This window comes from Gambusia affinis, linkage group LG23 (assembly GCF_019740435.1).
Source record: "Gambusia affinis linkage group LG23, SWU_Gaff_1.0, whole genome shotgun sequence".
In the NCBI taxonomy this organism is placed as follows: Eukaryota; Metazoa; Chordata; class Actinopteri; order Cyprinodontiformes; family Poeciliidae; genus Gambusia; species Gambusia affinis.
The window spans coordinates 1,539,355-1,560,950 of record NC_057890.1 but is presented as its reverse complement, the minus strand read 5'-3'; the positions used below and the strand labels follow the sequence as shown (position 1 = coordinate 1,560,950).

Sequence of the window (21,596 nt, the reverse complement as noted above, 5' to 3'; positions counted from 1 at the left end):
GATGAGCCATGATGAAAATGTGAGTGAGGTTTGCAGCTCCGTGCCGGGCTGAAGGAGATCAAACACAGCTGATGTGGTGGAATGTGGAGGTAATTAACAGCGGTCAGAATTAGACTCTTGTGTCTTGCTGCAAGTTCAGGCAGGAAGAGGCATCAGCAACGGTCCAGCTTTAACCACGAAATTATGACATAATAGACAATAAAGCATAAAATTTACACTTCAGTTAGTTGAAGCACTTCATTAAGCTGCCTGGCATAAATCTGCTTCTGTAAAAGAACTTTATGTTTATTAGATTAATTACTCGTTTTTATGCCGATATTGTCTTTATTGATGATTTTTTAACTTTTTATTTTTTAAACCTATAAAACTGCAATGTTAAATGTGATTATGGTCGAAAACTTGAATGCATCTTCCTTTTCTGTTGGCTCACCTGAAAAAAAGTTTGGGCGCTCCAGTGTAAGAAGTCTTTCTCAAGCCCCAAATGCATGCCACACTTTTCAGATTTCTACCAAAAATATGATGAAAACAATGCAGGAATTTCCCTCCACGATCCATTGCATGTGCTGTATTCCTCACATACGTGTTAGTTAATCATGTGGACAAATGCAAAACGAAATCCTTTTTGCAAAGTGCTGCATCAGAACCTCAACAAACTCTCGTAAGCTTTCTTTCTGATCTATGAAACATTCCTGTTGGATCAGATTTTGGTGCTTCCAGATATCAAACACTGCATGTGTTTTACAGCTGAAATAAACTACAGTTAGAATGGTGCCTGCAGCTCCAAACTTTCCCCCACTGTGCTTTCAGATGCCCTGCAGAGCAGCCAGACCGGCCAGCTCTTGCCTTTACTCTCATTTACATGAGGCTGAAGTGCAGGAGAGCAATAACACAACCCGAACTCAGCTTGTTGCTATGATTCTGCCAGTTCAAAGGTCACATGGATTTGGTTCCTTCTTTCAGCCAGTAATTTAAAAAAAAATATTTTTTTTTTTACTTATTTATTTTCATCCATCATAATCCAGACCAGTTCTGACTAAGCTGCTTCTCAGATCAGAGCATAGCTTTTCTCTAACACTAGAGCCATCATTTAATGGCATCAAACATTTTAGCTCTTTTGAGCCATAGCAGCCCATAAATCTTTCATCAGAATGGGAGATAACAGACTGTTCCTCTTGACATTTCTGCCATTTCAGCAGATGCATTTCGATGTCTGCACTCTAAACCTAGAAATCTGTCAGGGACTCCTTTGTGTTAGTAATAATGTAAACCACGCTGGTCTCTGAAGCCTGAGTGTGTGTGTGGGTGCGTGTGTGTGTGTGAGGAGGAGAGGCGGGCCGTGTTTGTGAAGTCGGTGTTTACATCGGACTGTTCCCTCCGTTTGAACAGGCTGCAGCTCGATCTGGGTTCATGTGCAAACCGCTGACAGGGAGGTTTCCTGGGGTTGGAGGAACAGGGTGGCTCATTTTCTCCATTACCCCTCAGTGTGTTTTCATACACAGATTGCATGTGGCTTGTTTTCGTCTTGTGTTTAAAACTTGTGCTTGAGGCGATATTAAACTTGGAGGGAGGTTTCACACATTTGATGCAAGCAGAGACATGAATTATTGTGATTTACTAACTTTAGCTGCCTTCTCTGAAAGTCTGTTAAAAGCCTTCAACTCGGTAGTTTCATAATTATGTTCTCCCATTCCACTTTGTTTTCTTTGAACAAAATACTAATTTAAGTTAATATTTCTATGTCTGAACTATGAACAGTAAAGGAAGGAGTTCACCAAAATCATCATCCGTTTCTTTTAGTACATCTCATAATATGTGTATATCAAAGAAAACTTTATGGAAAAAGAAAGAAGCATCCATCTAAGGAATTACTTAAGTGAGAAAGTATTTATTTAGATGTTGTTTTTTGTTGTTGTTGAAGTATAAGTTATAACGTCCCACCCCAATTCTAACCATGTAAATACTTTATTCTGCTTCCAGTGTTATGATGAAGAAATATTCACAGCACTCGCATATGATAGATATGTGAATACTGTTCAGATATTTATCATTTATATATACACAGAAAGCAGCTGTACTTTGTAGTCTCAAATGTCACACACACAGTTTGTGAAAATGTATTTGGTTAAAAGGCTCCTCAAATACTGATGAGAACATCTGATTTAATATTTTAAAATGAGACTGAGTATAAAGTTATGTGCAAAAACTTTATACTAACCCTAACCCTGGAAGCCTCATACAAGTTTAAGAAATGTCTTTTTATTCTTCTTCTTCTTTTATTTTATGAGCTCATGTGAAGCCTTTCAAGAGATTTTCTTCACAACATTTGCAACATTGCATGTTATAAACATGCATGTTATAACGTTTTTTTTTTTTTTTACATTATCATAAAACAAAATAACCAATTAAGGCTGAAGAGATGATTTTATAAATACATTTTCATTGTAAATCTTCAAACTTTTCTGGAGTGTGTTCAGGCCCTCCTGCTGTCCAACTTTACATTCTGAATGAGCTTTCCACATGCCGAGTTTACTTTTAAAGAGCTTCTCGGTTCCCTTTGCCTCCTAAGACTTCCTGATTAAATAACTCACTGACACTGAAAATAACTTCTTCACTTTATAGCAACAGCAGTACTGAACAGTGTTGTTGTTGCTCCAAACTGGCAGTAGTGACCAGTGATTATGTTTAAACAGTGGTCAAGCTGAAAATCTGCTTCTAGAAGTAATTCCACATCAAACTTTGTGGCTGGGATTGTATTGTATTTGTTCAAAATGATTCAAGACGGGAGATATTTTTATTTGAACAGGATTACCAGGGAGATTTTCTTAAACCTCAGTGGAAGTGGGCTGTTAGCTTCATACGTAATCGTCAGTTATACATTTGAATTTAACCCCATTGAACTAATGCAAGATATTTGGTGCAATCGCCCTGTTTTTTTTTTCGTTGTTGTGGGATTGAAAAGAACTGATTTGTGTAAAAAAAAAAAAAAGTATAGATCCTAATTTCAATAAGCCTTAACACCATTATCGAAAGGTAAGACCTTTAGCAAATTGAGATGATGTAAGTGTCTTGTCCAAACTGGTAATGACTGGTTTCTGTTGCTGCAGACTAAAGACAGCAGATGCATCCCTCTGATTGGCTCATCTGGGGCTCCGACTGAAACTCTGCTGAGTCAAAGTCGGTTAAACACAACCTTTTGTTCACAGCATAACATGTTCAGAACAGAATGGAGCTTTTATTGTTATGTTAAGCTAGCAGTCAGAAGCAGCAGGAGCTTAAAGGTGTGTGTTTGTGGGGGTGGTGTTAGTTAAAGTTGGTGAGCAAACAGCCCTGAGATATTTATGGATGTGAGAAAACAAACAGCGTCACCCACCCCTGACCATTATGTATCCATTTTGGTCCTCTTCACCTCACTGGTTATGCAGGTCTTCACCTCCTTTGTGTTCAGGCAGAGGCACTCAGACCTGGTGGTTAATGGGCGATAGCAGGGCCCCAGGGGGCCGAGGGACCACCAGGGCATCTTAAGGGTTTTACAACAAGCTGTGTCTCTGTTCTCACTTGCTGCCTGTTGGCCTTTTCCTGATCCTGATTCTGTTCCTGTTCCTGATAGAACTGGTCCAGGGTTCCAACAGGGAGGCCAGAGGCTGTTCACATGTCTGCTTTTGCTGGCTTCTTTGCATTCAGACAAGATTCTGTGCCCTGGTTCTAACAAGCCCTGCCTCAGCATCAGAAGGACCAGTGGATCCTAACCAGTGGACCTAAATCGTTCATCACCGTGCCGAATGTAAAGCTGTGTGATCCTGTGATCTTATGCTGAAATTCAGCCTACTGTTTTCCTTCCAGAAGAGGAAACGTAGACAGAAGGATGATGCCGACACCATCAGCATCTGCAGCTCTGACTTCAAGGTATTTTATCAGACACAATGGAAAAAATGAGAGATATAATACTGCTATGCTGATTCTATTAAATTAAATCGTTACGTATAAATTCTATTACATAACATTGTATTGATTAAACTGTTCACCTCCTCACTTGGGGTGGAGGGGCTAACGGGAGTATAACAAAAACAAAAGGCCTATAGGTCTGGTGCAGAGCCCCTAAAGTTACATAGAGAAAAAACAAAGTGCTGAAATTGTCCTCTATAGAAGTTTTACAGATCAAATAAAGGTTTTAAATATTCTGCTATTAGTTGAGAATCATCTAGTCCAAGTTTGAAGAGTCTAGGTGTTGTAGTTTTTTAACTAGACTAGATGAAAGCTACTGAAAGTAGTGGAAAAATTAGGTGGAATCGCCCTTTAGCCATTTCCTGAAGAGGAAGCTGCAATCGAAAACCAACACCAGCTTCATGTCTCTCTTTGCTTAAGTATAATATCCTCATCTGAGACATCTCCAGACCGTAGAAATCTCTGTAAATCGTCTTCCATGTCTCTGGTTTAGATTCCACCACCCAAAAAACAAACTCGCATATCAAACATATAAAACTGTGTGGTCCTGGGATCAATAATGCAAAAATGGCATTGATCTATGTGTACTCTATTTGTTTTACAGAAATGGAAGGACAGTCAAAAAGATGACGGTGACTCCATCAGCATCTGCAGCTTTGACTTTAAGGTACGTCACCAGACTGACTGATTGGCACAATTAACTTTAGATGAGAATGCATGAAACCTTTCATGGCACCAGATCACAACGAATGTCATCTCAAGTCATGCTGTGCATTCATGTGGGAACAGGCATGCTCAGTTTGAACTCCAGCCTCAGCGTCCTGAATTCTCAGAGGAAGAAAAATAGTAATCAAAAGAAAGAATAAAGCAATATCTCTGCAGAATATTAATGTATTGCTTTCTTAGCCCAGCTCTGTTGTTATGCTTAGCACTCATACTCACATTCTTAAAGAAAAACTTTACTTTTGGGCGTGCTGTGGTGGTGTAGGGGATAGCGTGACCCACGTTTGGAGGCCTTGAGTCCTCGATGCGGCCGATTCCCGGATCCGGCGATATTTACCGCATGTCTTCCCCACTCTCCTTCCCCCTTTTCTGTCAGCCTACTGTCATATAAGGGACACTAGAACCCATAAAAAGACCCCCTGGAGGGGAGGGGGACAAAAAAAACCTTAAACAATTTTTTTTACTTTTGTTAAAAAGTTCAAAACAATATAAATTCATGAAAACCTTGTGGGGATTAAATATTGACAAAGACTGATGACCTCATCGCTCCAGCACTTACCTTCACAAAGTTTAGTTTGTTTTACTCAGATACATATTTATAGAACACTCAACAATGATTGACTCACAAGCTGTTGCCTTGACAACATAATAATCTTGTAGAGAAACTAAGAAACACCCAGGAAGCGAACTCATCATTTCCAACACATTTACTGTAATCAACAAAAGTTCCAGGTAGGATCCTGTAGGCTGGTCTGCCACTTTTAGTTTTAATGCAGGTTTTAATCATAGCAGCCTTTCATCATTAGTAATGACTTACAAATACCTTTCTGGGCTTTCTGTCTTATTTAATCTGCAGTATCTTATCTGCTGAAGCTTCTACCTTTGTTTACTGTGACTAAGCCTATCACAGGAAGATTGAAACAATCTGATGAAACTTTATTTCCTCGGTTTAAACTGAGAGGAAAAACGATAACTAAAAATGTTGACTATATAACACTATAAATAGTTTGCTGTGTTTTTTTTGTTGTTTTTTTTTTTTTTTTGCTTGTCTGCACCAAAAATGTATCTTGAATAGCTCAAATACTGACACTGACAGCAGTCACGTTGTTTTACGGGTCATTCATGTCGCAGACATTTAAATGGCTGGGTGACATTTGTGGGTGAGATGAATTTATGTGTGGGCATTCAATGAGCACGCCTCCTCATATTAGCAAAGACCTGTGACTGACATTGATGTGTGGGAAAATGTTGTCCTAAAGGTACACTTGTAGCTTCAGGCACAGTTCATTTCTCTGCCTGTCAGGTAGGAATCCAATCAGGAACCTAAACGGAAGTCTCAAATGTTCTTCAATGAAAAAGGAAGTCCCAGTTTACCAAACTGTTAATATCCTCATCTGAGAGGATATTAACAGTTTGAACCCGTCAACCCATCAGCTGTTTAATCTGCCTCCTCCCACATTTGAGGGTCTGGCAGAGACATTTGGCCTGCATATCAGGAGTTGGTTTGATTAGCTGCTTAAAGGAGGTCAGGACTCCTTTATACTAATCAAATTTCTTCAGTAGAATTTCTATCTAATCAAGTCACTTTGGTTCCTCATATTACTCTGATTCACACTCGGAGGTTTCTCGTGGAGGAATCCTTTCGGTTGTTAATGTGCTTGATTGTTGTTCTAAATGGTCATGTTGAAGACTCTAAAAATATTCACATACATATTAATGTTATCATTTAGTAGTTTGCTCTATAAATTGTCAGTTTCTGTTAAATTATTTGAAACAGATTTGTTTCACGTTTCAGCACACTTTTATCGGAATCAGCCGTGGTACCTGATCTAATCACAAGAGTCATTTCATCAGAATGATTGGCCAATTTTTGTGCTTTTAGACCGACGCCCATCGACTTAAATTCAGAAATTCTTCTTTTATCCCAAAGGAAAATTAAATGTTGTTGTAACTCATATTCTCCAAGTAGTTTAAAGAGACGGAGTCATTGTGGATGGTGATGCTGTGAGCAGCAAAATATTGTGTTAATTATTTTTTCCATACTCATGAAGCCCCTGAATAATGTGCTCTGGATAAGAACAGCATCCAACAGTGATGGTGTCCCACAGCATTATGCCTCTCAAAGACAATAATATAAAATATATTTAAAACAAAGAAATAATAAAATACTGTACTATAAAAGACAACATTTCGAACATAACCCAAAGAAAAGTGCAGCAGAGTATAATTTTTCTTTTACATTATGTCCTTCTGAATTTGAGAACTAAAAACAGACTATTTACAATAAGTGACAAAATCTGTGCAAAAGCAAAGATGCACAAACACCAGCTGAAATGTTACTTATAGTGAGTAAAAACGTGCAAATACCAGCATATAAGTAAACAGTTAGTTGGGAGCAGTGATGGTGATAATCTGACAGCTGCTGGGAGGAAGGACCTACGGTAACGCTGCATTGTGCACTAAGGATGCAGCAGTCTGGCACTGAAGCAGCTCTCCAGTTCTTCTGAACATTTCAGCTTTAAATGAAAGTGTGCTACCCAGAAATCCCCGACTGCATTATTGCTACATTAACCTAACTGCTACAGTCGGTTACGTCTTACTGGAAATGCATCTACGTTTTCAGTTACAAGATATTACTGTTTCTGTTTCAATATCTTACTAACTGCTACAATGTCTGTGTAACTAGCCACAGTGAGTTAGATTATAGGAAGGCCTAACCACACAAGTCTGGTCTTGTCCTGATCCTTGCCTTTTGCCAGCAATAACAAATCATTCAGCGCAGTCATTTAAATGACGTTGATGTGGGTTTGAGCAATGTGTTGTTTTGGATTTCCCTTGAGACTCTACTGTAAGCAGCAAAGAAACCAAATCTTAATTCAGATTTTAATTCAGAAACTTTCCCGCTGAAGGTGTACGTTTCTAAAAGACAAGGGTGAAAATGTAAACTGTTTCTGTTCCACAATCTTCCCGTCTAATTGGTCCATCAGACTGTTTTGTCTGCAGTGTCCCTTTTAGTCTTGTTTACCTGAGCTTTGTTTGGTAGCAACCAGGACTGCTCTGGGTGTGAACACTGACAAAACAGGAGTAATGACTGAGTGCTCTGTAGGTCTTTTTTGTTTCTGCAGGTCAATGTGATGATAAGATCACTTTCTACATCATCCGTCTCTTTTTCAAGGGAATGCTGCGTGGGTGGACTGGATTCTAACTCTTCTACAGAAACATGTTTCTTTATCTGAAAATATTTCATTCACACTCTAATCCAGCAATTCCACTCTTGATAGCTACAGCTCAGTCTTGCATGATCAGCGCCTAAAAAGAAACATTTTACTTCAATCTAATGCTGCCAGTGCACACAAAAGATTCTACCGTGTCATCATTTACGAAACAAAAATGACACCAAAATGGATAAGAAGTGTTGTACAGTCATTACAGAGTGAGAAATGTCAGTCATTCATCTAACAGTAAAATAATTAATAGGGCTCCTACATGTCTTAAACACTCTGGAAAAGTATGGAATTTGCTTTTTAACAATTACTGGATAAATATACAAAAATAAATAAATAAAACTGGACAAGAAAAAAAATCGTTGGCTTTCCGGACTGCTCTCCCTCCTTTAATTTCTAAAGGATAAAAATCTAACAACATTTAATGAACGGGATGACTTTAATGTTATTTATATGACTGACCTGCTTTGTCTTTGATTTTCCACGTAGAAGAATTTAACACTGTACCCATTTGCACTTTGGTTTTTAATTTTCTACTCATTCCAAAATCATAAAAAAATAATGTTACTAACTTTTTGATCAAAAAACCTTAAATTTATGTTATCCTGAAATTGTTGGTTTTAAAGTGGGCTTATGTAAAATGCCAAATACAGGAACTGAAACAGCTTATTTAAATGACTTTAAACCTGATTAAAGTAACTGCATTTAGGGTAGAATACAGCAGCTCTTATTTGTAAGGCAGAGAGGTATATACATTTGAACTAAATAAAATGTATTTTAATCCAAATTGCCAAAAAGCATTATAACAGGTGAAGTTACTCTGGAAAAAAAATTAAATTTTGAAAATATACATCTTTACAACAACTAAATGAAGTTTCCAGTCTTGGGACATTAATGGATGTCAATTCTGGTTAAACAATCTTAACCCTGACCCCAAGTTCAAACAAAACCAACCAAAGAGTTTCATGTTAGGCTCTACAGGCCTCGGCATGTTAAATGTTAAAGTTCTCAACATTAGTTGTGCAAAGAGACTGGACAGGTCTGGCTTGTTTGGAAGGGTTGGCAGGAGAAAACCTCTTCTCTCTAATAATAATACAGCAACACAACTTAGGTTGGTGATGCTGCATCTGAAGAACCACAAGAATAATCATAATGTACATTATCTCATCTTTCTGGTGTAATGTCCTTTAGACCAATGAGACCAGAGAACTGAGGAGGAGAGATGATCTAGGCTTGTTTTGCAGCTGAAGGACTTGGCCAAGGTTTTTATAGTTACCTAAAACTAACAAATAACGAAAACTGAAATTGAAATAGTTTTTTCATTAATTAAAACAAATAAAAACAGTAATTAATGGGAAAAAACTATAACTCATTGGAACTATATTATTTATTTATAAAAGTAAAACTTACTGAAATTAGAGATGTAATACCCTTAGTTTTTGTGTATATGAATCTATTTATTAGCTTTCCAAACTGAAATTAATATTTTTTTCTCCCATGCAAACAGTTTACGTTACTCGTTATCTGAGTTATCCCAAACACAGCAGCAAATCTACAACAGAATGCATGGAAACCATTGGTGTTGCAGTGGCCCAGTCAAAGTTCAGAAATCTGTGGGAGGGGGGGGATACTTTTTGACATTAATGTTCTATGTCAGGGGTCTCAAACTCCAGTACTCAAGGGCCGCTGTCCTGCAGTTTTTAGATGTTTCACAGGCACAAAACACTGGAATGAAATGGCTTAATGACCTCCGCTTTCTCCAGAGTCTTGCTAATGACCTAATTATTCTATTCAGGTGGTGCAGCAGAGGGACAACTAAAAGTTGCAGGACAGCGGCCCTCGAGGTCTGGAGTTTGAGACCCCTGTTCTATTTAGACTTTACTGCTTATTGTAAAGTTATTGATCATTGACCCAAAACAGTGTTGGAACTCTTTAGTGCAGCTGTAGAGACCATCAGCAGAGGGCAGCAGCTCCTCCACTGCCCTGTTGCAGCGTATGGGGCTCCTAGTGCCTGAGCTGGCAGCCTAGTGCCAGCTCCAGAGCTGTAATTAGGTTGTGTGAGCGCTGATGTGGAGGGGAAGGTGAGCTCAGCAGCCACCAGGCCTCCAGGCCCAGTCTGTCCGTGGCACGCCATGGCTTAGACAGGCGAAAAACCAGCCGCTTGTTGCCTTACTCATTCCCCGACAGCCCTCTGAGATCAGGCAGAGCGTAAATCCTGTGCTGCTTCTGCTCCAGCTGCAGCTGCGTGTGACGGAAAGCACAGGCATGTCTAGCCATGTTGTTTAGTTTTTACAGCGGCTGGGTCAGACGTACAGCTGATTCAGCTCAAGTTCTCCTTGTGGTGAGTAACAGCAGCAGCGCTGTGCAGACACTCTGACAGCCTCGGGTGAAGGAATCCTCTGACTCCTTTTGCAGAGCTTTCACTCACTACAGCCCACACTGGACCCGATCACTGGGTCCGTAAACTAAAGTAACCCGACCCGCTGTATTGATGCTGATGTGGATCAGACACAGTGTGGTTTGCACCAGACGAGTCCTTTAACAAACCCAAAGAACATGGTGTTAACATCTCCATGCCTCCATCAGCATCTGTGCTTTGTCACCACAAACTTGCACATATGCCCGAGAAGAAGCTGGTGTTATTTTTCACACCCCCGGGTTGTCTGAACAGGCTTGTGCATTTGTCCTGATTGCAAGAACATTTTCACACGTTGCTAAGCAGCACTCCTCCCCATTAGGCACTCATCGGGTTCAACACCTCTGCGTCTCGACCTCGCAGCAACTGTTTGGGTGTGGAGTCCTCAGGTGTGGCTGTTTATCTTCTTTTACTTTCACAGTAATAAGAAAAGAGACACTTCTTTGTGTGGTTCACCTGAAAACGTTCTTCTAACAAGTCAGTGAACGTGTGCAGAAGTTGCACCCTCAATACACAGGTTTCAGGGTAAACATGTGGCGCAGTGTGCCACTGTGCCCCTAGTATTGATATTGTAATTGCCCCTCCCCCCAGGGTCTGCTTGTCAGACCATCAGCTCTGTTTCAGGCAGACTGTTTGATTAACGACCTCCTCTAACATCTGAGACATGAGACATAGTTTGGTGGTTTGTGCTTTGATTTCACTTTATTAAGTAGAGTGACTCATTCAATATGCAACTTTTTAGATAACTACATACCAGACTAATAATACTCCATCTTGGACTTTAACAATGTGTGCTTATTTGAAGTCTAGTTAGACACATTAGAATGTCTGCACAGCCTCTTAAATGCACATTAGTGATCACAGCAGTGCAGTCAACGTTAACAGAGCTAATCATACACTCTAGACACGTTATAATGTCAATTTGGGCATATATATGTACATACACTGTAGGTCTGGGCCAGCATGAGGTTCTCATGGTATAATAGGTTTGAGTAAAAGTAATTGGTAAATGTATGTTTCTTTTATGCGAGGTAAAAGTGTAGGCAGTGTGCAGCAACAGGTTGGGGAGGAGCAGTATTGGAGAGACATCTGTGCCCTTTAACACTTTCCATTGCAACTATTTATAGAACTTGAAACCATAGGAATGGCATGATGGGACATTTTTAGGAATGCACTGATATAAACATTTGGACCGATAATCAATATTATGTATGTTTCACTACCCTTTCAACACACTGAAAAAAACAGCCACACTGACGCCACCACTATGGCTCTGCTTCACTGTTACAGCTACATGTCCAAGCAAATAGCACATTACCAAGATGGAAAAATAATCACTTGTTAATATTGGCGCGCTCTAATATTTATCAATCAATACATTATGTTAATAATTATGACTAATATCGACCAGTACACATGTTAATCCTGATATGTTATTCATCCCTAGTTCCTTATACGCCTTGTCTATAGTAATGAGCAGCAGAACCAGAACCAAACGAGGAGAAGCAGCATTCAGCATCTATGCACCATAAATCTGGAACAAACTTCCAGAAAACTGTAAAACAGCTGAAACACTGACTTCCTTTAAATCTCAACTAAAAACCCACTTGTTTAGAGTTGTATTTGAAATGTAATCAATTGCAAGTTTATTGACGGAATCTGACTTGATGTTGTTTTTATTGTTGATCCATGTTGCATTGTGTTTTTGTGTTTGATTTGATGTAAAGCACTTTGAAATGCCTTGCTGCTAAAATGTGCTATACAAATAAAGTTTGATTTGATTTCTGATTTGATGAGCCTAACCCTAATATGTCAAGACATAAAATGTTCCTTATAGTCGGTCGTCTTATGGATCACTTAGATTTAAGTGTCAAAGCTGTAACAGCTTTCACCTGTTGCTTATAAAGCTTTTTGAAAATCCAGTTTTATTTTTGGAGAAACTGCAACAAAAATCTTCCAGTATATTAAAGAAGAAATAGAATAATAATTTATTGCTGTACTGGGGTCACACTTATTTCATATTAGATGAAGATATGTGTCAGTGTGCAGTTTTATACTATTTCATTGCATTGAAGTCTTTTGATAAATTATTTTAGGAAATGAATTTGTAATAGGACTAACCAATACAGATTTTTAATTTCTATTTATTTCTGTTTTCTAAGGATTTTAATAAATCGAGGAAAATGTTCAACGGATTCCTTGACAGAGGTAGTAGTTTTAAATGAAGGTCTGAATGAACATTTATATATTTACATTGGTTGACGGTGGAGGTTCTTAATTTTAATCAATTTGATAAATAGAAAAACATGTGCTGATCACTGATCAGAACTGAAGGGAAAATTGACTGACTCTTCTTTTTCCACCTGCAGATGTATTTGTTTCTAACTAAAAGTTACAATCTTTGCCTGGCTTTACTGCACATTTCATCCCAGTTCCATGAAATAAACCCACATTAAATGCTCTGATCAGGGTCCGAGCAGCCATCCTTGATCATCCCCTATCTGCTTTGTTTACATCAGCTTCAATTAGCAGTAAGATTTACCTGTGATCTTAAGAATTCTGACTAGTGTTTTTACTTTGTGTGGATGGTTCAACAGACCATGCAGGCAGCTTCTCCTCACATCCACATACTGTCTACACGTAGAGCTCCAGCAGCAGCTCCTCCCCTCAGCCTGGACTGCTGTATAAAAGCCCAGCCCTGCTGTGTGTGTCTCAGAACAAAGTTTAGAGTATGTGCATGAGGGCAGCTGAGACAGCTCTCTCAAAGGAATGCCTATAGGTAGGGAGGAGGTGCATCAATTTATTTCGACTCAATTGTTACTTCCGTTTTTGTGGATTACTTGGAGCAGACTCACCAGGATTTAAAGGATTCTGTGTTTTTGCTGAAAGCTATGGTGGCTTACGATGAGCTGGGTAGCTTGGTGCCTATCAAACGGACTCTGCAAGTGACAGACTGCCAGAACCAAGCCAACAAAGAATCAGAGGTAAGGCAGAAAGTCACAGAGTACCAATACTGAGATACTGAGTCCTCCTGTCAATGTTTAACTGGGGCTGCTTCACATGAAACCATACGTGTGTGTCCTGTGTGTGACTGCGAGTGAATCAGTGCCTGACCCTGGTTTCTTATCACACTTGCGCACTGTATAGGTATATGAGAGGAGACTTTGGCCTGTGTGGCTTCAGATCACGTGGAGCTCAGAGTTTATCACAGTTTCTGAGTTGTAAACTTTGTGTGTTCCAAGTTTTCCCTTGGAGTTGGATCCCAGCAGGCGGCTCAGTCTTGGTGAGCTACAGTGAGATCAGGACAGTCAGCAAACTGAAAGCAGCACAAACAGTGCAGCAGCAGGGTGGGGGGATTGTTCTCTGTCTCAAGCCAAAATCTTAACAGTCATAGTTAGATTTTGACCTTTGACATCTGAAGGCAAAGTGTGTTATCTCTGCTGGAAGCCTTACCCAACGCTGGTATTTGAAAGCCAGGTGTGCCTTTCTGTACGCAGTAAAAGTCAGTCCATTTCTTTCTCCACTTGTGGTTTCATTAACTGTCAATATCTTCATGAAAGGGAAGCTCCAAAACACATGATGATGCAAACCCTGTTCTCACAGGATTGCTCAATTTTAAAACAGTTTTCACTTGTTTCCCATCATCTGTTGGGTAAATTTAGTTACATCAAAGGGCAAAACAGGTAGGGATGTTGGTGAAGTTGGAACTATAAAGACAGTCTGGGTCCTCTAAGAAGAGCTTGAGTGACATTTTCCTCTGACAGTGGCCACACAAAGGAAACACAAAAAAACAACTCCAGAATCCAGCCTGACAACCTGAAACTGCACAGTTAGGCTGACAGGAATAGCAACTTTTCTCTGCCTCTGGACTGGCAGACAAAGAGCAGGACTAGTGGCCCTTTGTTATTCTGGGGCCTCCTTCCAAAGGACAGGAAGGGCAAAAAGCTCAGCACGCTTTTCCAATATTGACTTTAGAAAGCCACCACTCCTACTTGTACTGTTGTTTTCAGCCCTCTTTGTCTAGAATAAAAATGTGGGGGGGTTTTCTGATATAAAAAGGCTACAAATTAGAGGCCATCATGTCTGAACTTCAGGGGCCACAGACCGCATTTAGAGCAACCGACAAGCTGCATCTCTTTGTTGTCGCTTGCCAGAAGTACTGGACGTTCTCAGGGGTCTTTGCAGGAACCCCAACCACAGCAGACTGTGTGTCAACCACAGCCAGAGCAGACCGAGCTGATCTGTTCCACAGCTGTCCGCATCACCCGGAGCCTCAATGGCTGCAGTGTTTCCCACATTCGCTGAGCCAAGGCAAAACCCCACTTGGCCTGAGTCAGGAGAAAATACAGCAAGCAGCTTCAGCACTCAATCAAAATGAGCACACCACCATGAGAAACTCAGAAAACTCCTGAAATGATTCCTCTACCGGCTCAAATCGTTCCTGCCCGTCTCTGACTCTCTAATTTCCTCAGCCTGTTGTTGTTGGCTCAAAGTCGAGCAGCTCTTTTGCTTCTCGTAGCCTCAGGGCTGGGTGAGGAAGGGGGTGAGGAGTGGTCACCCAGCTCAGGTGTAAGCTTGCTCTCACGCAAGGTTTGTTGGAGAGCTTGTCTAAACTCGCAGGTGTATCCTCTGCTGTGCAGGCCCTGCCACTCTGCACTGTGCAAGGCAGGTTGAGGTTTTCTGCCGGTTTGTCTGAGCTGCTCCACACCGGACCTGTAGCCTCTGTCAGGGGTACTGAAAAAGCGAGAAACACGTTTTCATGCATTCTTGGCGTTTCTCCAGACCCCCTCCCCAGCAGATGAGCAGTCTGAAGAGTCTTTGTGCTCTCCACTTGGCCCTCCACTCCTCACATGATGGAGCCAACAGCTGCTGGAGCTCCTTCCTCCCCAGTATTTGTGTGTCAGCCACCGCGTCAGGCTGTCTGCACGGCTCCAGATCCTCCTCACATAGAGGATTTAGAACTTGACTTGATCTGCTTTGTCTCTTGTAAATGTGTTTTGAGTTTCCTGACGAGGTTTCACAGTTAGCAGGCCTGATTGAGTCGTTCTGTCTTGCTGCACAATGAATGAAGACGAGTTGCCTTTGTCGTGACCACAGCCAGACTAATCCTTCATGTGTTTGTTCAGGAACCCAGCACCAAGCGTGTCCGTCCACACGGCAGGGTGACGTCGCTAGCCAGCCTCATCTCTCCGGTTAAAAATGGGGCCGTCCGGCGCTTCGGCCAGACCCTCCAGGTGAGCTCTTGTGACATGTGACCCCTCTTGCATGCGAGGGACTTTGTGCAACATTGCTGACGTTTACCTCCTTTTTCTGCTCAGGCCTCTTTCCGGGGTGATAGCAAGTCGTCGGCCGGGCCCCACAAGCCTTGCAGCAAGGCAACGGCCCCCACACCGCCCAAAAGAAGGAACAGCACCTTGTGGTCAGAGACGTTGGACGTCCGCCAGAAAGGAACCTTTTCCACACAGGAGATCAAGCGCCAGGAGGTGAGATTTAGCTCAGGAACACAGAAATACAGTAAAGGGATCAGACCGGGCTGAATGCCTGTACTCAGAAATCCAGACAAAGAAATTCTAGCAGAGTACCAGACGAGTCTCACAAGTCTCTGCTGTATTTGTCTGAAAGTAGTTAATTCCAGATCTCAGCCATCCAGGCCTCATTTCCTCATCTCTGTAAACTCGCATAAACCTGACAAGCCTGGAACTCGTGCCCAAGCATTCTAGCTTGTCCTTCATGTGTCAGACATGTTGTTTTCATTAGCTTCCCCTCCACTGTTACATTCAGTCTGATGGAATGGCTTGCTAACAATCTCCCTCCTCTCTTCAGGCCATATTTGAGCTGTCTCGTGGAGAACATGACCTGATTGAGGACCTCCAGCTTGCACGCAAGGTTTGTTCTTTTTAAATGCTTTCAGGCAGAGGGAGGACATCTAAAAGCAAACATATTAAATCAAACTCTGGCAGGCCATTTATGCAGCCGAGCCAGAAGCTATAAAAAAAGACAAAAATAGTTCCTCCGCCTTTGCCTCGTACCCCTAAAGCTCCTCACCAAGCTATTCTTAGCAGCTGCTCCGGTCAGCCTGGCTGGATGTTGAAATCTGACCCGGTTGGCTTTTCTCTGCCCCTGCAGGCGTACCATGACCCAATGCTGAAGCTCTCCATCATGTCTGAGGAGGAGCTCACACACATCTTCGGTAACCTGGACGACTATATCCCCCTTCATGAAGACCTGCTGGCCCGGCTCTCCAAAGCCACAGGGTCTGATGGGACCGTGGGCCAAATTGGGCAGATTGTTATCAGCTGGGTAGGTGTCCTCTAACGCAGTTGTCACTGACTCTGTGTTTTGAATGACGGCCATCAGCTAAAGCATCTCTGCCTCTCCTGCAGCTTCCCAGGCTCAACGCCTACAAAGAGTACTGCAGCAACCAGCTGGCAGCCAAGGCCTTGCTAGACCAGAAGAAGCAGGACCGGCGGGTGCAGGACTTCCTGCAGCGCTGCCTGGAGTCTCCGTTTAGCCGAAAGCTGGATTTGTGGAGCTTTCTCGACATCCCGCGCTCTCGCCTGGTCAAGTACCCCCTACTGCTGAAGGAGATCCTCAGGCACACTCCCCCAGACCACCCCGACGTAGGCCTCCTGGAGGAAGCTGTAAGTACACACACAGGCACTCTACAGGAAACGGCATCTTCTGTAGAGACTACCATTATCATAACCACTGCTCTGTTGTGTTTAGATCACAATCATCCAAGGCGTTCTTTCCGACATCAACATAAAGAAGGGAGAGTCCGAGTGCCAGTACTACATCGAGAAGCTGGAGTATCTGGACGACAGGCAGAGAGACCCTCGCATCGAACAGTGCAAGAGTCTGTTGTGTCATGGGGAGCTACGCAACAAGAGTGGCACGGTTAGCTAAACATTCACTGCTACACCATCCTCCAGATAACTTGTCAAACCAGAGCTCTGCTTTCAACTCTTTTCTGTTTTGGTATTGATTCCAGAAGCTGCACGTGTTCCTGTTCACTGAGATTCTGGTCCTGACCCGGCCCGTCACCAGGAATGAGCGACAGTGCTTCCAAGTGTACCGGCAGCCCATCCCAGTGCAGGACCTGGTGTTGGAGGACCTGCAGGACGGGGACGTCAGGATGGGCGGCTCTTTCAGAGGAGCCTTCAGTAACTCAGAGAAAGGTACGACCGATGCACCGACTGGACCGTACCGGACTCGGACGGTTTTCACCTGACCAGTTCTGAATGCTAAATCCAATTTCTTTTTGATGTCCTTCTTTAATTCTATATTCCCGTTTTCTCAACAGCTAAGAACATTTTCCGCGTCCGCTCACAAGACCTGAGCCACTCCCAGTCCCACACGCTACAGGTCAACGACGTCTTCCACAAGCAGCAGTGGCTCAACTGCCTCCGCAGCGCCATCTCAGTCCACAGGCCCACGGGCGAGCCCTCCACGGCGAGTCCACACATGAGTAACGTCCACTCCAAGCGCCGCATGTCCTCCGCTTCTGCCATCATCCACCTGGAGGAGCCGGATGAGAACTGCCCACAGCAGACCTCTCAGTCCGCCCCCTGCTCGCCATGCGGCAGCTCCACATCCGGCTCCCCAACTTCATCACTTTCCTCTCACTCCTCCTCCTCACTGGCCTCGCTGTCGGCACCACTCTTCTCTTCATCATCACTCAAAAGCAAAAAGGACAAGAGGTCACTGGGTTCCTTGGGGAAGAGAAAGGAGACGATGGTGTGAAGTGAACGGGAGAACGGACTCCTCAGTGGACACTCTGATGTGTGTTGTATAGAAACAGAACAAAGAACCGTGGGACTTTATTTATGTGTGTCTGCGTGTGTTTGTATTATTCCAGCAGTGTTCTGTGTTACTGTCCTCTTCGGCAGCTATGTACCAGTGGATCCCAACCATGCCAAGTACTGTGGAAAAAGTGCCTGACTTGCTTTAAAAGGGAAGCATGGTGAAAACCAAAGCCAGAATTCACACATCGATCTGTGTGAGTCTGTGAAGAACGAGGTTGTAATCCAATCCTGTTTACTATTGATTTGATATTTAAACAATATTTTAGACCTATTTTGGGGCTAATTAACGTTTTACATTTTGCTATTTTAAAGTGTATTGTATGTTTTTGTAGGTATTGTAAAGCAGTACTGTTTTAGCTTGGTAAGGACAATGATGCACCACACAAAGCTAGAAATGAATCTGGGGACAGATTTGATTTTGATACATTCCTGAAACAACAGAACACTGTTGTTCTCACCTGCAGAGGCATTAATTTAAACCCAGAACAGATCTTAGTTTCTCACTAAGAATCATAGCAATAACAATCCAAGGTCTATTCAGATCATATGAGAAGAAATGATGAGTTTTGTTTTCAAACAAAATTTTGAACTGAGCCATGTTGTTTTTTTTTTTTTTTTATTGCTGACTTTTTAAATGAAACAAATTCCTTTTCAGTGGATCATCTTGCATGGAGCTTTAGTTGTGGATGCTGCCTGCAGCATCATGCATGGAGAACAGTGGAATATGGAAAAGAGATGATGTTTTTAAGATGAAGTTGAATTGTGACGAGAAGAGAGAAATGACGGGTAAAGTTTGGTTTTGGAACAGAAAGGGATCATTCACCGGTGAAGATGAACTGTCTGATGTTGGAAGCATAAAGGAAGTGTGAACGATGGATGAAGTACGTAGGGGAAAGTAAAGGATGGAAGGTTTTTGTAAGTGTGAAAAAGACGTTTTGGTTGTCGAGATGTAAACCAAAGAGGAAGAGGCAAATTGTTTGCCATGAGTGTTTATGTAATTAAAAGAATAAAGATGGGAGAAGATTTGAAAGTGAACTTTGGATTTCATGTCATTTTTATTAATTCTTGCTTCACACAGTAAAACATATGGCCTAAGATTTCATTATATTTTTCACAGTGTAAAATCTTATATATATATAGACATAGAGAGTCAGATCCTCCTCTTCCTTCGACACCCAGAGGAAGTAGCTAATTTGCACTTTTTTTCTTTCTTTATAAAAGTCCTGCTGGCCACTTTTGCCTGTTTTCCCTGTCTAAGCTGAATAATATTTTTTGAAACGCAATTATGGTTACTGAAATTTTAGAATTTTAGCAAGAATGCAATTTCAATTAACAGCAATAAAAACACTTTCATGCAAAACGTTTCATCCATCTTGTATAACGGTGTAAAGTTGCCTTCCTCTCAAAATCACCAGTCATTAATGTCTAAACAGCTGGGAAGAGAAGTGAGAACGGCCCAATTAGCCAGTTAGTCATTACCATTAAAAGGTTTCAGGTGTGAATGGGGAGCCGGTGTGTTCACTTTCTCATTCTCTGTCTTACTGGTCACTGGAAGTTCAACGTGGCTCCTCATTGCAAAAACTCTGAAGTTCTCAACACAATTGTTGCTCTATTTCAGAGTTCAATTCCACTGATCAGACAAACTGCCTGCATGTTTTAGGTGTTATCCTTCTGCCACATACCTGACTTGAATAAGTGGGTGATTATCAGGCTGCTTCAGCACTTGATGGCATGCAGAGGAGGTCATGAATCAGATGTTCTGGAACAGAGAAATGTATAGAATATCCTGGTCAAATTGGTTCATTGGGACAGGTTCTACTCTACTACCCAAAGGTCTGAGATAGACTTTGACCTTTGACATCTGAAGGCAAAGTGTATTATCTCTGCTGGAAGCCTTACCCAGCGCTGGTGTTTGAAAGCCAGGGGTGTCTTTCTGTAAGCAGTTGGTTGTCCTCTTCCTTCCTCCACATGTGGTTTCATCAAGTGTAAAACACATTATGATGCAAATCCTGTTGTCACAGGACTGCTCAGTTTAAGACAGAGCAGGATCTGCTCCCTTTTACTTCAGCATTGCACACTAGAGTCAGAAAATGATTTTGATGATTGGGCGCTAACTAGAGGGTGAAACAAGTGGTGATGAGGATGATGAGGATGGCCTTCAGAAGCAAAACCAGTGAATCTACTAATATTCCTGTTTGATGTTTTCTCAGGAGATTTGTGACCAATAAAAAGGTGATCTGCTGCTGTCGCCTCAGTTCTGAACATCAGTTCAGTTAGCATGCAAACTGACCGCTACACAGTCAGTAGACACTCCACAGAGTGCAGACATAGGGGAGGATTTTACCATTTTACTTATGCCTAATTGAATCAGATAATCTCTTTTAATCGTCACTGAACCTATCTCAGGAATAATTCTGTAGTGCAATACAGATCATGTTCCACAGGCAGTCATGGTCTGGCTTGCAGGTTAAAGTGGTAGATGATGCAACAGTTTTATGGATATCAGAAGAGTTTATAGCTGATTCTTAAAAGTCACATCTAGCTGTTCCAGTCACCTTGTTACTCTTCATGATCTGCACACAGGAGCTTTTGTCAAATCTTATTTATGGTTTTTCCTTTTCACAGATTAGTCTGTAACTCTTCATTATTTTGACTTTTTAGGCTGCAGTAACCAATCCAAGAGCACCATCCTTTCCTTGTCACTGATTGGCTGTGTCTCCCAGGGCCAATAAGAATGTGTTAGCTTCTGCCGTTGTACTCAAATGGTTTCCACTGTGCATATTAATGCACATTAAGGTAAGTCTGGTGTTGGATCTATTTAAACTGGCATCCATAAACACATTCAGCCCAGAATGTTTTTGTTGCAATTAATCTTTGTTAAACTGCACAATGAATTTAAAAGAGTGTTTGCAAACTGTTCCACCACTTTTATCTGTGCAGCAGATTGTTTAATTATTGTTCTAATGGTGTTGCAACTGTTATCTTACAACCTGTTATTGGTTGAAGTTGAAAGTTCATTTCAAAGAAAGGCCGGGATATTCCAGAACTGTTAACCAGTCGGAGAAGCTCTTAATCTGACATTTTAATGTCGCAATGAAAAAAATAAAAAAGTTTTTACATTTGTTCTTCATCCAAATGCAAATCTGACGTTTGAAAATGGCCGGCCCAGTTCATTATTACAGAGTAGATGCTTTTATGGAAAAATATATCCCTTCTTTCATCAATAACACAGTAGCATCAGGATTGTTCTCCACCTGGACTCTCAGCAGCCCATCTGTGCAGCAGAAAGAGCTGTGGCTCAGACCAGTGAAACTGCTGTCAGAGATCCGTCACAATATGTCCTCTGACACTTTGAAATAACTACCCAAACACACCCTGACAAGCTGCAAAGAGTTCTGTTTGCACCATGAGTGATCACAGTAAGCTGGAAGCCAAAACCTCCCGGACTGGTCTGACTGAGTCACTGGTTTCTCACTGCAGCACGGA

At 41.7% G+C, this 21,596-nt stretch overlaps 1 protein-coding gene across 5 annotated transcripts in view; it reads left to right on the top strand.

Annotated features, from left to right (window-relative positions):
- The window catches only part of net1 (neuroepithelial cell transforming 1), a 29,954-nt gene extending 10,809 nt beyond the window's left edge, over window positions 1–19,145 (top strand). For 2 of the 5 annotated variants that reach the window (XM_044107637.1, XM_044107638.1), the window contains exons 3-12: window positions 3,841–3,903; window positions 4,547–4,609; window positions 15,432–15,539; window positions 15,624–15,788; window positions 16,129–16,191; window positions 16,432–16,605; window positions 16,689–16,946; window positions 17,032–17,202; window positions 17,297–17,483; window positions 17,609–19,145. In XM_044107637.1, the coding sequence (XP_043963572.1) occupies window positions 3,841–3,903; window positions 4,547–4,609; window positions 15,432–15,539; window positions 15,624–15,788; window positions 16,129–16,191; window positions 16,432–16,605; window positions 16,689–16,946; window positions 17,032–17,202; window positions 17,297–17,483; window positions 17,609–18,048 (1,692 nt within the window). In that variant the 3' untranslated portion in view covers window positions 18,049–19,145. The other 3 variants (XM_044107640.1, XM_044107639.1, XM_044107641.1) reach the window with 3 other exon arrangements.
- The last annotated feature ends 2,451 nt before the right edge of the window (window positions 19,146–21,596 follow it).